General features: G+C 33.1%; 1 protein-coding gene across 1 annotated transcript; it reads left to right on the top strand.

Annotated features, from left to right (window-relative positions):
* Positions 1-313: 313 nt before the first annotated feature.
* LOC143059483 (uncharacterized) lies at positions 314-4,025 on the top strand. The gene is made up of 2 exons (XM_076232987.1): positions 314-321; positions 1,926-4,025. The coding sequence occupies exons 1-2, from the start codon at positions 314-316 to the stop codon at positions 3,295-3,297; spliced, it is 1,380 nt and encodes a 459-aa protein (XP_076089102.1). The 3' UTR covers positions 3,298-4,025.
* Positions 4,026-17,933: the final 13,908 nt, after the last annotated feature.

Below are 17,933 nucleotides of genomic sequence, written 5' to 3' on the forward strand. Positions count from 1 at the left end.
GCACAAAATAGCGATAAATATATATATATATATATATATATATATAGCAAATTATATTATTTGTACTATATTGTAAGATGAACATATCTGTCCGGCAGGTATAATATAAACACCTGTCATTTATCAATAATTGAACATAACTTGAGGTCCTCTGATGTTCAGTACTTCAGTACTTTGATTAATATATAGCTAAAACACAACTTTCAAATTATAGTTCTTAATAAGTATTGTGTATTTCTGTTATCTCAAAATTACGTACCATATGAAACAAATTCATTGGTTTTGAAGTAAAAAAAAAAAAAATAGGCCGAAGATGCCAAAGTAAGGGAATCAAAATATCATAAGCAGCAGAAAAAATAGACATCAATATGGCACTCACCATGTTTGCTTTAGCAAGTTTAAATTCAATATCCGACAAAGAGTTCAGTTCCTTTCCGAACGTACTCTGCAATACTCTAGTTCAGAGGCGGATTTATGGGGGGGGGAGGGGCAGGGGGCCCGGGCTCCCCTTTTTGGGAAAAAATTTGGTTGCTTATATAGGGAATCACTGAAGCGTGACTGGAGCGGGCCCCCTCTTAAGTCAGTCAGTGGGCCCCCACTTATGAAATTTTCTGGATCCGCCACTGCTCTAGTTTAAATATATAAATAAAAATTAAACTAAAATTGTACTTCGGACTTCGTTTAAGTCTTTGTTCAGAATCCAACTCGAAACTCAATTACACAAAGGAATATATGGGGTATACGTCAATCGTCTTAACTCGGCCGATCCCCTTCCTCAATACAAAGAGATTATATCGGATTCACTCGAAGATTGCTGATTGGGGTATACGTCAATCGTCTAAACTCTGCCGATTCCTTTTTGATACAAGGAGAGAACCGATTTCACTCGAGGATTGCTGATTGGGGTATACGTCACTCGTCTAAACTCTGCCGATTCCTTTCCTTGATATAAGGAGAGAACCGATTTCACTCGAGGATTGCTGATTTGGGTATACGTTACTCGTCTAAACTCTGCCGATCCCCTTCCTCGATACAAGGAGAGAACCGATTTCACTCGAGGATTGCTGATTGGGGTATACGTCACTCGTCAAAAGTCTTTTCGTTTCGTTAATGTCCGCAAAAAAAAAAAAATATGTTTAATTCTCAAACCCAATATTTGCGATTTTTAATTTACATTTTTTCTCGTAAGCTACCGTCAAATCCAAAATTGACGGAGCTGCCATGTTGACTTGCTGAAATCAGTCAATATGCGAATAATGCAAAAGAATAGAAAATAAAACAAAACCTACCTCAGAATTACAATTTTAAGACAATATTATACGAACTTCGATGGTTACAAAAAAGTTTATTATTTTTGTGGCATTGACTAAATATTGTTTTTATACTGCAATTTAAATTAGTATATTGATAGCTTTTTAAATCGTAACATAAATATCAAGCTTATTTTCATCCCTTAATGAACCCCTGATTGTGGAGAAAGTGTTCCATGATGAAATTGACATTGCACAAAATATAGCTGTGTTAATATATTAGGGAAATAAACACAACTAGTTGCAGTATATTAATTCTTTTTATTTTAATTCTTTTTATTATGCATCCGAATAAGAATAAAAGTTCTTTTGTCTTTTGTTTTATTACAATTCCTAATACAAATCGACAAAAAGCGTTTGCAAATAGGTTCAAATACATGTGGATTTACGTGTTACATCTTCTACAGGGCACTCCAAACACAGGTACATGTTCAAACGAGTTAGGAGGCCAGGGTTTATCACGCCCACTGGCTTTGGGTGTGGACCCAAAACTGAAAGCTGATATTTGGTCTAACAAATACATTAATGTGGAGGATTTATTGAAATCCAAATCCAGAGTTGTTAAGTATGTTCCAGTAGAGAAAGATGATTGTTTAACATTTGTTAACATAATAGTAGTAGTAAGGCAAAAATTGAGTCAATGGCACAGTGGCATGAAGCTTTTCGCATTTATGGGGCAATTTATTTTGAAAAATACCCTACTGAATCCCCGAAGCTGGTGAAATATGCGGCTATCATTGCAAACTTGGCAGAAAAAGCTGGAATTGAGGCTGCATTTTTTTATGATCAAGCTTATAGGCAGTGGAGGGAAGTAGACCCTTTACACTTACCATGGGATGGTGTAAATGGGGAATTATTCAATGAGGCGTTAGCTATGGGGCTTATTGGGAAAACCAATGCCATGAAACAGCCCTTTCTTACACAAAGCCTCACGGCTCCAGCCCTTAAACAGAAAAGGTTTTGTTATGCTTTCAACAATGAATCAGGCTGCACGGCAAGAATTTGTAGATACGAGCACACCTGCCAGAATTGCGGTGGAGACCACAGCAGGAGGGATTGCCAACAATCAAAACACGAGAACGCCGATTCTAACTTCACCAATAGAAGGGGGGCCCTGATTCAGAAAAACAGTCCAGTAAACAGAAACCTAAAACCAGGTGATTTTCAAATATCTACACCTATTCACATTGACCAATTGGGCAAGTACCTTAAAGGGTATGACACAAGTAAAGTTGAATTTTTATTAGAGGGGTTCAAAACTGGGTTTAAAATTCCTTTTGAAGGCGCTGATAAGTACCAATTCAGTAGAAATTTGAAGTCAACTCTGGAAAATTGTTTAGTTTTAAAGAAAAAAATTACAGAAGAGATTAAGGCCGGTCGGGTGGCTGGGCCTTTTAAGGAACCTCCTTTTGAAAACTTTAGAATCTCTCCTTTAGGTCTGGTCCCTAAATCGAAACCAGGGGAATTTAGAGTTATACATGATTTGTCTCACCCTTTGGGGTCCTCGGTTAATGACGGAATTTCCAAGGAGAATTCAGCTGTACAGTATCAATCGGTGGATGATGCTTGCCAGTTGATGCTTAAATACGGAAAAAACTGTGTCGTGTCTAAAATCGACGTAGTCCAAGCTTACCGCTTGGTGCCAATGCACTTTTCCTGTTACCATTTGTTGGGTTTTGCGTTAGAGGAGGGGTTATATTTTGACAAAAATTTAGCTATGGGCTTAAGCTATTCGTGCAATTTATTTGAGCGATTTAGTTCAGCTATACATTGGATTGCTGAGACAAAACTTGCCATTCACAGCTGTGTTCACCTGTTAGATGACTTTTTATTTATATCCCCCCCTCCAATAGAAATTGGACAATTTAACCTTCAAAAGTTTTTAGACTTTGCAGCGGAAATAGGTCTTCCGATTAAATCTGAGAAGACTGTGCTTCCAACATTGTTACAAGGAAGGCTTTGGGTAACAATATTGTGGCGAATGTAACCCCATCTTTGATGGGATGGGTCAATAAGGTTTTGTCATTATAACCATATATGTTGTTTATAAATATGATTTATTGATTTCATTATACATGTTTTTCATTGTGTTGCTTCTTCGTCATTTTAATAATAAATGACAGTTTTCAATTCTTAAATATTTGTTTGTTTGTCATTCATTCATCCCATCAAACAGAGCAAGCCTGTGTTGACAAAAATGCTAATTTTTATTAAAAATGATTTTTTGGCAAACTAGGCGGTACTATGGAAAGCGGCATAACTCTTTGTTCTTATTTGGTAGAAACGCAAATACCAAGTTATTCCTTCCCCTGATCATGTTATATGATCTCAGAAGGCGCTTTAGTTGCAGTTAGAAGTGGCAGGAAAATTTTGGAACTAAAAATTATACCCACCATCCCTCCCTGGATAGCTAATTTGGATTTTCCGTTATGTTTGAACCAATTTAAATTGAAATATTTTAATTTTGTTTAATAATGGGTATTGTGTATTCATGTTGTATTTGGTTAAACAATATGTCAGTGTTTATATTCTAATGTAACACCATCTCTGATGGGCGAATGTAACCCCATCTTTGATGGGATGGGTCAATAAGGTTTTGTCATTATAACCATATATGTTGTTTATAAATATGATTTATTGATTTCATTATACATGTTTTTCATTGTGTTGCTTCTTCGTCATTTTAATAATAAATGACAGTTTTCAATTCTTAAATATTTGTTTGTTTGTCATTCATTCATCCCATCAAACAGAGCAAGCCTGTGTTGACAAAAATGCCTTTCTTTTTTCGATGTTCAAAATATTGAATGCAAGTAAATTTAACCAATGTGTCATTTTGTGTACATTTTATGTGTGTAAAATGTGTATAAATTTATTGATAAGTAACCCGCCTTTTTATTTTATAGATCGTACATCGAAGCTAGAAAAATAATAATTACACCACTGAATTCAGTACATTGAATTGTTTTGTTAGACATGAATACTTTTTATGATGAAAATATATTTAGAAAGTTATACAATGAAACATGCTGAACTTTCAATGATTTTCTCGATAACACCTGATTAACAGACTTTAGCCAACCCGATTAACAGACCAACCGCCGATATAGCCGCATACTCAATATAGATTAACAGACCAATCTCTCGGTTAGCCGAGTGTCGGCTGTGTACATGACATTATAAAATCAGACACCTAACGACATAAATTATGCCAAAACAATAAGCGAAAAGTAAATATGACAAAAAGCTTTAGGATTGGTCACTTCGACTTACTAATATGTTTATCGGTGATGTGAACTTGAAAATAATCATATCAAATTACAGTTTTGTTTAAACAATGTTGTGCATTTCTTCTTCAGAATATATTGAATTAGATAAGGCAACATGATAGGCACCTGAAAGCGCTCTCAAGGAGAAAAATTCTCAAATAATTCTATAGAACTTTTGGACTATTTTAAATCTCGGTCTATTTCTGAAATTAATTCTTACATACTTTTTATTTTTTAACGCTGTAGGGTAACATTGCCCATGTGAAATTTTAAAATGTTTGTATAAACATTGAACGACAAAAATTTGGGACGTATAAATGTTCTGACGTCAGACACGAAAAATTGTGACACGATGATGACCGCTGTACCCATATTTTGACTATTTTATTTATCATGTCTGTTTAGTTCACGCATCATTGTAAATATAATGGAATTTGATAAGACTGTCGTACAAAGTGAGAGGTTTAGCGCTATAAAACCAGGTTTTATTCACCATTTTCTACATTTGAAAATGCCTGTACCAAGTCAGGAATATGACAGTTCTTGTCCATTCGTTTTTGATGTGTTTTGTCATTTGATTTTGCCATGTTTTTAGGGATTTTCCGATTTGATTTTCCTCTGAGTTTAGTATTTTTGTGATTATTCTTTTCACAAACATATTACAACATAAACAATATTTCATTATCAAAACTTCCTCTCACAACTAAATCGTTAGAATAATAAACGTGATGTTGCTTGTATCAATTAAAACTGATGGCACGCATTAATCAAAAAGCCCACAGCTTCATATGGAAAGATGGGAGCTAAATTTACAGCGGCAACTATAACATAGATATTCAGGCTAGATAAAACGTTAATGTGGTATGAATGTATTCAGCTTTTACAAAAGAAAACAAAGGATACGGGGTACCCATCCATGATACACAATCAGTGCATGCACATCAGAAATACAAAAAGCAAAGGAACAGCGCTTTTATTGCAGTTCTTCATCTCAAAGTCACAGTGAGGAGTTCAACACGGACCAAAAGAAATTATTACCTCAAGTTTTAGACGGCCCCTAGCACCGCTTTCAGCGGAGTTCTTTGCATAATGATTCGGATAAACTCATGTCCTGCCTTTTATTAAAATTTTATCTTAGCTCCCCCGAATCAAAATCAAATGGTAGCTCATTTATACACTAATCAATCCTTGGAGTTTATACAGAACAAATCAACGCACTGCGATAGGAGTGTACGTGTATGCCGAAAAGTATCGTGGTACTGAAAACGTAACAGATCATTCCGCAACACAAAAACGGACGCCTTCCTTGGCATACACCATACTGGGTAGGCAAATGCTCACATTAAATCTGTATCGATACAGTGTATTCTCCTTTACATCATAACCAATGATGGTGCTCCTATTCAAGGAGGAAGAAACATTACATACGTACATACTGCCACATGGGGAAATTTTAGGTGAACATATTTTTATACAGCTTTACAACCCTGTGGTATATGAAATAAATGCATTCAACTTTCATTTTTTTTTTTTTATTTTTTTTTAACCCATTTATAAAAAAATATTGATTGCCATCATTGTCTACCAATCAGAAGAGCACAGGATTAAATATAGATTTAGTAATGTATAAAGCTTACTGAAAAATTGACAAAATTTTCAGGAGTATTGAAGATGGTTGGTCTCTGATAACGTATGATTTACTGAATTTATCCCTTCAAGACGAAAGCCAATGACACTAAATACTTCTTTCCGGTGGTCACGCTGGAAAGGGTACATACTTTAAAAATTTCGTGGTGGCACTTTACCATGTGTACCCAGCGTGTAAACAAACACTTAGCCTGTGTTTCAGACAAAAAAATTATCAAAACTCCTTCTTGTTTTACAGTATTGGCGGTTGGATATTCGTCAGGCTAGATTTTATCACACGACTATTAAAAAAAATATTTAAAGAATTGCTTCGTTATTGAAATATACAATGTAGTTCTGACATTCGTTTTTTTTAGAGTTTTGACAAACTATCATGTAATCGTTCCTTCAAAAAGATATGTGTATCTACTATAATGAAATCTGCTGCATTTGAACTGTCTATTAATTTAAAAGATAAACTTTGTGCATATGATTAAAATAAGCTATTACGATAAGAGCATTGCACTATGTTTATTAGATGTTCTAGAGGGACATTATGATTAAAAAAAAACAACCACGTAAATGTTTAGCAAAATTACATAATGTGCAACAATAGACAATTTCCATATTACCGACTTTTGAGTACGGAGTTTTTATTTTTTGTACAGGTTCCCATCTCTGTGGTAGGACATCCTGGTAGTCGGTCAAATAAAAACAATTTAAGTTTAACCAAGCCACTAATAGGTAAATTTTGAGGAGAACATACTCTTTGTACTATGTTTTCTATAAACATGATGAACGTCAAAATCATCGGAAAACAGTCAACTCTCCTAAAACCCCCATCCCACAAAAAAAAAAAAAAAAAAAAACCCATCAATTATATTCTAGATTTTTCTTCTTTTGATCCTACCACAGGGTATAACCTATTGAAAAAATGTATAATCCGGAATCAAAAGAGCGTTAAATCGTCACACTAGCCTTGAACAGTTGTGTAACAGCATCATATAACACCACGTTGTATAATAAGTTTGAAATGGCTAAACATATAAGTTAAGCACGAAACGCAAATACACAAAAAAAGACAGAGGACAAAGTAGCAATCTGAGAGAACTTGCAGTTACTGAAAACTAGTTCACATCCCGATGAATAACAACCAGTCAATATTTATTCAAAAACCAGTTGTTGGCATGACACGGGTTATGTTCTTCTCATATATGTTATGATGGTATGATACTAAACCCCTAAATGGAAGGATTATGCCTGATGTTCATATAATGAAATCATAATCTTTCAGTCAGTTTAATTGAAGTGTGGAGCTGGCATGGCAGTTAACTGCTGGTAGTCTTTTGTTATTTATGAATTATTGTCATTTTGTTTATTTTCTTTGGTTACATCTTCTGACATTAGACTCGGACTTCTCTTGAACTGATTTCTAATGTGCGTACTGTTATGCGTTTACTTTTCTACATTAGCTAGAGGTATAGAGGGAGGGTTGAGATCTCACAAACATGTTTAACCCCGCCGCATTTTTGCGCCTGTCCCAAGTCAGGAGCCTCTGGCCTTTGTTAGTTTTGTATTATTTTAATTTTAGTTTCTTGTGTACAATTTGGAAATTAGTAGGGCGCTCATTATCACTTATATTTATTTAGGTGCCAGCTGAAGTGCGCCTCCGGGTGCGGGAATTTCTCGCTACATTGAAAACCTGTTGGTGACCTTCTGCTGTTGTTTTTTCTATGGTCGGGTTGTTGTCTCTTTGACACATTCGCCATTTCCATTCTCAATTTTATAATGAATCATCTTTTACTTTGTGTCAATCAAAATAATAAATGAATCCTGTTTTACTTCGTACCAATCAAACTAATCAATGAATCATGTTTAATTCGTGTCAATCAGACTAACCAATGAATCATGTTTTTCTTCGTGTCATCAGACTATTCAATGAGTCATGTTTTGATTAGTGTCAATCAGACTAACCAATGAATCATGTTTTTCTTCGTGTCAATCAGACTATTCAATGAGTCATGTTTTGATTAGTGTCAATCAGACTAATCAATGAATCATGTTTAATTCGTGTCAATCAGACTAACCAATGAATCATGTTTAATTCGTGTCAATCAGACTAACCAATGAATCATGTTTTTCTTCGTGTCAATCAGACTATTCAATGAGTCATGTTTTGATTAATGTCAATCAGACTAATCAATGAATCATGTATTACTTCGTGTCAATCAGACTTATCAATGAATCATGTTTTACTTCGTGTGAATCAGATGAGTCAAGCTATTTTCAGCTAATTTTTACAAGTTGTTCATTCCAGCATAATTTGTTTTTACATCACTGTCTCAGTTAAGTTAGTTTTCTCGTTCGAACCGTTTCAAAATTTCATGTCGGTACATTTTATGGCTAACTAATTGGTATGGTTTTGCTTATTGTTTAAGTCCGTGCTGTAAACTCCCCTGCAGTTCAAGCTCCGATCCGCATACTACGCTATACTAATGATGGAGCAAAGGGAAAACGTTACTATTTATTCTGCCATAGGCGACAATACTAATATTTTTTTCAATTCACATCTTTTTACAATAAAAAACAAAACGTACATGAAAACTTCAACTTATAAATACAACTACTTGGTTCAACAGCTTCCTTATCAGAAGTAATTTTCGTTTAAGAATATCATGATACGACACACAAGATCTAAAGTATCATACCGATTTGAAAATATATATACTATATATGAAAGGCTGTCAGAGAAAAGTTGACAATAAGAATTATACAATGAAAATCATATTTCTTGTAAAAAAAATCAACTTTGGCTCATTAACAATTCGTATATGTAAGTAAACATCTTCAAAGCACTAACTGTATCATTCTTTGGTATCCTTAAAACAACAATAAAAAACACAGTTTGACAGATCTTTTGAATTATTCAATTAGTAAGCTATTAAGGAAAACTTTACAGAATAATGCGACATTGTAGTTTGTTTTCATTCTTGTTGAGAAATTCCTGCATGAATTCTGTCTTATAAGAATAAAGGAACAAGAGGTGAACCTTTGGTCCTATATGAATGATTACCCATAGCCAGAAATTAGTAGTGGTTTTGCTAATTAATATTCATAATATGTAAATGAGAATTGTACCACGTGATAGTACTTTGAACTGGACTGGCTTGATAGGCTTGATATCATTAAAATCTTTAAAACACGGATATTATAAGTTGCCCGTCACAGAGTCCTTATTTACAATCACTTTGATATTTCCGTAAAGTTGTCAGGCGGTCAAAATCAAAACAATGAACGCGAATTTAGTGAATTTTTCGTGCCTTCGTGAGTTTATTCTTCTTGAAATAGTGACATTTTAATTTTACGTGGGAACCTAGAGTTCAACGACTACACATACAAGGTTTGGACTTGCTTATTCTTTGGAAATTCAAGTTTCATATTTCACCCCGGCAACCTGTTTTTGTAATGACCTTGTAAGCTAATTTTTAACACGAAGTTTGCAAATTTGACGTTTCAGCCATTTTAGCCTGTATTTTACACTGCAATGTTAAAGGCCTCTCGCTTCGATTTTTAAAATAGCTCAGGAACCTGTATTTTTGCAACAACAGTCATTATGTTTCGTTTAAATGGTGTATATTGTTAGGTATATTCATTTTCTGCCCCGGCAACCTGTCTATCACTTAAATTAAAATTAAAACAGACATTTTTTCAAAATTCCCTATCATTTCAATGTAATTTCCGTGACCCGTATCCGATTTCTTTAGTATAATATTCAAATAAGCAAAGTGGCGTTGATTTCTGGAATGCAGAACTTTTTGAACCAGTGTGGTTTATTTTTACATGATTCGATTGGTCAATTCCTCATGATAGTTCTGTATCCTTTGTTCATTGTAAATAAAACAAAGCTGGTATGATTATTTCCAAACTATCTTTGTGTTTATAACAAGGTATGATTGTGTTAAGGGGAGAAGTCAATGCTAAGGGTCATTACAAAAAACTATTTGTACATGTTGTATATTATATATTGCTTTCTCTACCTCCACTTCATTTTTTCTTGGTAAAATATTTAGTGATGCAGTTGCCTCAACGCCTCAATTTAAGTTACAACATTGCATATCATATTGTCAAATGTCTGTGGGAATATGGCATTTCTTTTCAAGTATCCAGTGTGTTAAATTCAATTTAATGCTTCGCTTAAACCCTGAGTTGAGTTTTTCACAAACAGAACAATGAAGAGTTTGCAACATCTCCTGTTGTGTCCACAAGCTTGAAACGAACTTATCTTTTGCTTTCAAATAACTAGTGTACAAACTTTCATTACTTCCTACATGTTTTAGATATAAAGCTAGTTCTTTAGGCGATGAAAAGTCTAAAGATGAGATAAAGGTACCTTTCGGTAAAATGTTTCTTATATTCGGAGCTCCTCGGTACACTGGGATTAGGTCAAAACCGTCCTGATAGAACCGGTATGCCTTTTCAGTGACATAGTCTTCACATAGAGAATTTTCAAACGCCAAGTAAAATTTATAAACTTTACTTAAATCGTTGAAACAGGAGTCATCATTCCAAGATGAACAGTTTTTACCGCATCGTCCAAATACGTCAACATCTATGGTTTTATTCATCTTCTTAATGTATGTGTACCGTTTTGATACAGCATTACAATGGCTAACTACCCAGGCAGCATTTTTCGTCTTTTGAAGGAAGATTTTTGTGTAGTTTTTCTCGGATTGTATTTTCGTTCTTGCCAGTAGTCCATACGGAAAAGATATATCAGCATCTGATCTATAGCTGGATACCCAATCAAATTTATTGTCCCATTCTTTTTTTAAAAAGTTTGTGACTGTATATGCTTCAGATTCAACAGAGACGAATACCCATTTCTGATTTGCTGACTTAGCTGGCACCTTACCATTAAGGCTAGTATGATAAAATAACACAACATCACTTTTACTAAGTGAAGTTTCATCCGATGCTACACCAATCTTGCAATTCCTGAACGCACAATTTCTAAACGTGAATATAAGCAAATAATTTGGTGTGTCTTGAGGGCGTTTATTCCAAGTTATTGAATATATTTTCTTGTATATATTTTTATCTGCAATTTCTGTTGATTTTGTTTTTACCCACTGTATCGGAAGGATATTTTCGAGATAATAATTGATGAACAATATGCCAGTGACAATTGACATCAGTGTTAAAAGTCCATAAAACATGATTGTGGTCTGAGAAAAGTGCATCTTGTTAGACCTGAAATATATTAAAAACGATATTTCTTAGATATTCGTTATACTAGAAATCTGATAATTTTGAGAGAAACAATTAAATAAAATGAATGTCTACACGAAAGTATTTCATGTCAATATTACATGCATATTGGTTGAGAAATAATTGATGCAAAGCTATACTTTATTGTAGTTTTAACATGGATAGGCATTATATTCGTGATTATATTTGTCCGAGCCAATATAACGCCTAACCATGATAAAATTACTATAAAGAATAGCTTGCATCAATTATTTTGATTTGACGCATGCTATGTTTTTTCCAGAAGGAATGGGTTTGAACAGCCAACAACACGAACGTTGCCGTATCTATTCAAATATGTTAATTGCGAATTGTAACACATTGCAGTCATTGAATATATAACAACATGTTCATCATTTAAGGTGGTACCTAACACTACAGGGAGATAAGTCTGTAAAATCAGCTAAACGTTTTAATTACGTTGTGTTGTTAAGGGAATATTAAGCTTCTCAATGATCAAAATAAGTGTTTGACAAATTGCTATATAACCAGTGTAATTTTTCTGATAAAACGGTTGGTTCAAATATTTTGAAATTTTTATATTTTTGTTAAAGGACTTACTTTGACAAAATTTTATGAAAATTAAACGAGCCAAATTAATTTTAGTGAAAGTGTTGGGTACCACCTTAAGAGATTAAAAGTGTTTCAAGATAATGGAATACATTAAATGCATCCCTATTTGATGAAATTCCAATCAGCAGTCTACAAACAATAACATCAAACACAACAGACTAAGCAACACGAGTCGAACAATATATAAGAAGGAATAAACTGCAAATATCTACTTCTAATATGACTATACAACTCATCTATCTTTATTTTGCAGCAATAATCTTAATAACGTTATTTATAAACGATGGAATATCTATTGTGTGTATATAAAGGTGCACGTCCTAATTTGGCGACATATTAAGGAAAAGATGATTCTAGAAAAAGAAACTGTGATTAATGAATGGACTTATATCACAGCAATGGTTAGAAGATAAAGGTTATAGACTGGGAATTGCATCGATTATTGGTAAGCAAATCAAAACGCTTTAGTAATAGAAATCTCTTGATCTCATTTCTAAACTGGTTGTAGGAAATCTGACTATTTTAGCAAATATCTATTCAATGTTACTTATAGAATATTGAAAGAAAAAATAAACAATTAATAATATTTACATATTTTAGTCTTAGATGCCTAGTTTTTAAATAGTTATTATTGCCCTTGAACTAGCTGTCAGTATAATTGTGAGTACTCTAAGATATGTACTTAGTGTCTTTGTTGCATAAGTAGCTGTCCACGTTCACTCTGTAGTTTGGTTACATGCATTACTGTGTATACCCATCTGATGATATATGCCATTTTCAACTGAGTTTTATAGTTTTATTCTAATGGTGTACTGTTTTAACACTGTTCTGGTTTATTGGGAGGGTTGGGGTCTTCAAATAAGTTAAACTCCGCTACATTCTGTATTTGCCTGTCCTAATTCAGTTGCCCGTAATTCAGTGGTTATAGTTTGTTGCTGTGTAACATATTTGTTTTTCGTTCATTATTTGGTCCATGAGTTAGGTTGTTAGTTTTTCTAGTTTAAATTGTTTTACAATTTTCATATCAGTGCCTTTTAAAGCTTACAATGCGTATGGTGACCTATAATTGTTAATGTCAGTGTCATTTGGTCTGTGTTGGAGAGTTGTCTCATTGTCAATCATACCACATCTTCTTATATTTTTTTTATTGAACTCTGGTTCTTCTTTATAAAGTTGGTGACGAGTCTTGTTGACTGCACTTTATGGCAAAGATAATATGACATTGATAAAACAATCTCTAATAGTAATTTTTTGAAAGACAAATCTGGTAAAAATCTAGACAACAGCTTCGTTATCAATAAAGAAAGTTGCTGGTTCAGGTGAATCTAATATTCGGTGTAAGCAGTCTTCAATAGCACAGAGAATGTTGTAAAAATAAATATCCTCTGACTTCCCTAATAAAATTGCAAAGGTACTAGTGGAAACATTTCTCCATCAACAATTTCGCATAGAGACAGGAACATATATATTGACTGTTAGATTTATTGTTCTCTGATAGAGAGTAGAATGTAAATGAGTTAATACCTGTTTAAATTTCATACATTATTTATTTTTAAACTTTACAGAGAAAATGTAATTTACATTATTTCTTATGCAGCAAAAATACTGCAATCTGATTGGTTGACTACCCCGGTGTAAATAGCACCCCACCCTTGTTCACCCGGGGATAAATAAAATTTTGCCAAAATTTAAAAAAAAATTAAATTTTGCCCAAAAAAAATAAAAAATTAAATTTTCAAAAAACATAGAAAAAAAATAAAAATTTAGAAAAAAAATAATAAGAAGAAAACGCTAAAAAAAAAAAAAAAAAAAATTTTTAAAAATATTTTTTTTTTTTTTTGTAAACTCAAAAGAACACAAAAATTTTCAGAATTTTTCCAAAAATAAAGTAAAAAGTATTTGACAATGTGCAGCAACATGGACATTGAAATAATATTACGCTGGAAGTTTTTATTACCATTTTTACAATTTTACGTCCTGGTTTCAAAATGAGTAAAGGAATTGTTCATAAGAAATAAATTCGTTATCTTGGTGTAATCAGGGGTGTACGGAATTTTACACCGTTGTTGAAAATTCATGCACCCGTTCGGCTGCGCCTCAGGGTGTATGCATTTTCAACAACGGTGTAAAATTCTGTACACCCCTGATTACACCAAGATAACTAATATTACAGTATTGACATTTGTTTTATAAATAACGTAAGATTGTAGATATATTTCATAAATCAGAGATATACTAATGGTCTTAAATTAAAAGTGCTTTAATCTGATGATTTAAAAAAAATAATACTTTTATAAAATTAATATTTTATTCATCTATACAATTGATATTTTATACTTTTATAAAATTAATATTTTATATTTTTATAAAATTAATATTTTATACTTTTATAAAGTTGATATTTTATACTCTTATAAAATTAGTATTTTATATTTTTATAAAATTAATATTTTATACTTTTATCAAATTAGTATTTTATATACTTTTTTTTAAATTAACAATTTATACTTTGACTACATACTATTACTTCATCTATGTCATCTATAGAGATACAGAAGTTGCAATTCTAGCAAAAACTTTGTACTCTCGACGACAATTTCTTAATGAAGGAAATATTTCTTGTGCGACTGTATACTTATTTTATTGACAATGAACGCAACCATCATGGGTTCACTCCAGATATTATGAACATTTTGTATAGATATCGCCTCCATGCATATATACTTGAACTTTTTGTGAGAGGGAGTTTTGTCAACTAAACAATCTTGGAAAGCTACAGCAGACAAACTACAAACTGACGAAAGGACACGTCGTTTACATATATACTTGAACTTTTTGTGAGAGGGAGTTTTGTCAACTAAACAATCTTGGAAAGCTACAGCAGACAAAGTAAAAACTGACGAAAGGACACGTCGTTTACATATATACTTGAACTTTTTGTGAGAGGGAGTTTTGTCAACTAAACAATCTTGGAAAGCTACAGCAGACAAAGTAAAAACTGACGAAAGGACACGTCGTTTACATATATACTTGAACTTTTTGTGAGAGGGAGTTTTGTCAACTAAACAATCTTGGAAAGCTACAGCAGACAAAGTACAAACTGACGAAAGGACACGTCGTTTACATAATAATAATCGCATTCGTCCACCTTATAGAATCATATTCAAAACAGTGTAGTTGTGGCCATTGATTGACGACCTTAATTTATCCCATTGACTGGGACAGATTAGGTGAACGTTTGTCTGTAACGACCGCTGCTCACTATGTACTTGTTAAAGACACTTAAACTGTGGGGTCACAAAAGGTTCTCAACACCTAAATAAAGTAATTAGAAAAACTAATCTGGAATAACACGATGTTTTGATTTGTATCAATAATATAAATCAAAACATAAAGTTACTACCGGAAAATTTTTTCGAATTATTTTATTATAAAGGCGATAAGAACCTTTGGTGACCCACAGCTTAAATTCTATAATAAGTAAGTAGTGAGCAGTGGTCGTTACAGACAAACGTTCACATAATCTGCCCCAGTCAATGGGATAATTTAAGGTTGTCAATCAATGGCCACAGCTACACTGTTTTGAATATGATTCTAAACACCTGTTCTATTACAAAACTGCTTACCGACATTCCGATTACCACTGGAGGTATGTGTGATTTATGTAACATTCAGTTTTTAGATGTATATGTACATGCATGTTGTAGCTGTAGCGGAACTCAATCAATCAGAGATGTGTGGTTGGAGTTCATAATTGAAAAATGTCCATTGAATTGTTTTGTGGAACTTTATACATACGACGATGATGAGTTATATTGCATTCTTTTGGGCAGGCACGTTACAACAATCAATATCGACACCGACAGTTCTCGTAAGATTTGACACGTGCACGTTGTACACTGCGTCGCTGCATATAGTAGACCAACGAGAACGACGATACGTTAATTGTGCCAGTGCATGCACCGTCGTTAGTGAGAGCAATTTTTTGAAAACATATTCCTTAGTTATATTTAATTACATAACTTTAAGTTATTGTACATATTGTTGTATTACATTGTGTAATCATGTTTTGAAAACTTTTGTAATTTGATCTGTTTACATATAGTTTTTCATTGAATCTCTTTATAGAGGAAATAAAGAAATGACTTTTCATGTGGGACAATTAGAACTCTTAAATTTTAAAAATCGGGAATAAACCTTTATGATACATGTGAAAATAATAAATTATTTATTCTGATATTATCAACATTGTTGTGTTTTTTCAAATTATATATAAGCAAAACGACCATGACTCGGCTAACTGAAATATTGGTCGGTTAATCTATATTGAGTATGCGGCTATATGAGCGGTTGGTCTGTTAATAAGGTGTTATCGATAAAATCATTGCAAGGTCAGTATGTTTCATTGTAGAATTTTTTAAAGTTATTTTCATCACAAAAAAAAACCATTCATGTCTGGTAAAAGAATTCCGTGTACTGAATCTATCGGTGAAATTTTTTTTCTAGCTTCGAAAATTATGAATTATTTACATATAAAAGGCCCCGAAATCACGAATGTAAAACAATTCAAACGAGAAAACTAACGGCCGAATTAATGAACAATAAAATTAAAGAAACACATATATGTATAACAAAGCATCAAACGGCAACCACTGAATTACAGATTCCTGACTTGGGACAAGCACATACATATAGAATCTTGCGGGGTTAAACATGTTAGCGGGATTTCAATCGTCCCCTAATCTGGGACAGCGGTATATCAGTACAACAACATGTTCGTGAGCATTCAACCCATCCCGAAGCTGGGACAGTGGTGTAACAGTACAGTTATTATAAAAATAACAACCTGCACAAATCAGTTGCAATTAGAACTCAAAAGATCGGTACGAGACACACACAAAAACTAACATTAAGACCATAGACAAAAAGCATCGTCATAAGAGTATTTGCAATTACTGGAAGTTTGCTGAAAGCTGATTAAAACTAGTACTGAAATAAATCTTGTTCTCCCAGACTGAGTTATCAATCAGTACACAACGCGGCAAAGGATTTATTTTAAAAAAGAAAACAGTCCGAGAAACGTTTGGTTTACGTTGTATATAGATGTAAGAAGATGTAGTTTGAGTGCCGATGAGACACATCTCCATCCAAGTCATAATTTGTAAATGTAAACCATTTAGATCAAAGTAATGTCTTCAACACGGAGCCTTGACTCACACCGAATAGCAAGCTATAAAGAGCCCCCAAAAATGTCTAGTGTAAAACCATTCAAACGGGAAAACCAACGGTGTCTTATCTATTTAAAAAATACGATATTCTTGCATATAAATCCATATATATATATATACAATGAACGTTTTTGAAAAGTGGACCGAACGTTTTGACCATCGAAATTTTCCAATAGAAATAAACTAGTGACCACAAGATTTTAACAGCCAGTGCAGGACTCGCACGAACGCCAGATTTAGTTAGCGGGTGATATTTTGACGCGTTATGTAATTCATGATCACCCATATTTAGAAAGAAAGTGGAGAAATCCAAACACTTACCGGCCAATCACAAACGTTGTTGCAAATTTGACCTTATGACGTCAAAGGATTTCCCATAATGCAATTATTGCATATAAATAAAAAAACCTACTATACCAATTGAATAAGAAATATTGCATTCAAATGACATTTCATACCAACTTACTAAAAAACTTGCATTTGAATGAAAATTTTACCATTTGAATGAAAAATTATACCATTTGAAAAAAAAATATTGCATTTAATTGAAAAACTATACCATTTAAATAAAAAATATTGTATTTAAATGAAAAAATTTGCCTTTCAAATAAAAAATTATT

This window comes from Mytilus galloprovincialis, chromosome 14 (genome assembly GCF_965363235.1).
Source record: "Mytilus galloprovincialis chromosome 14, xbMytGall1.hap1.1, whole genome shotgun sequence".
NCBI lineage: Eukaryota > Metazoa > Mollusca > Bivalvia > Mytilida > Mytilidae > Mytilus > Mytilus galloprovincialis.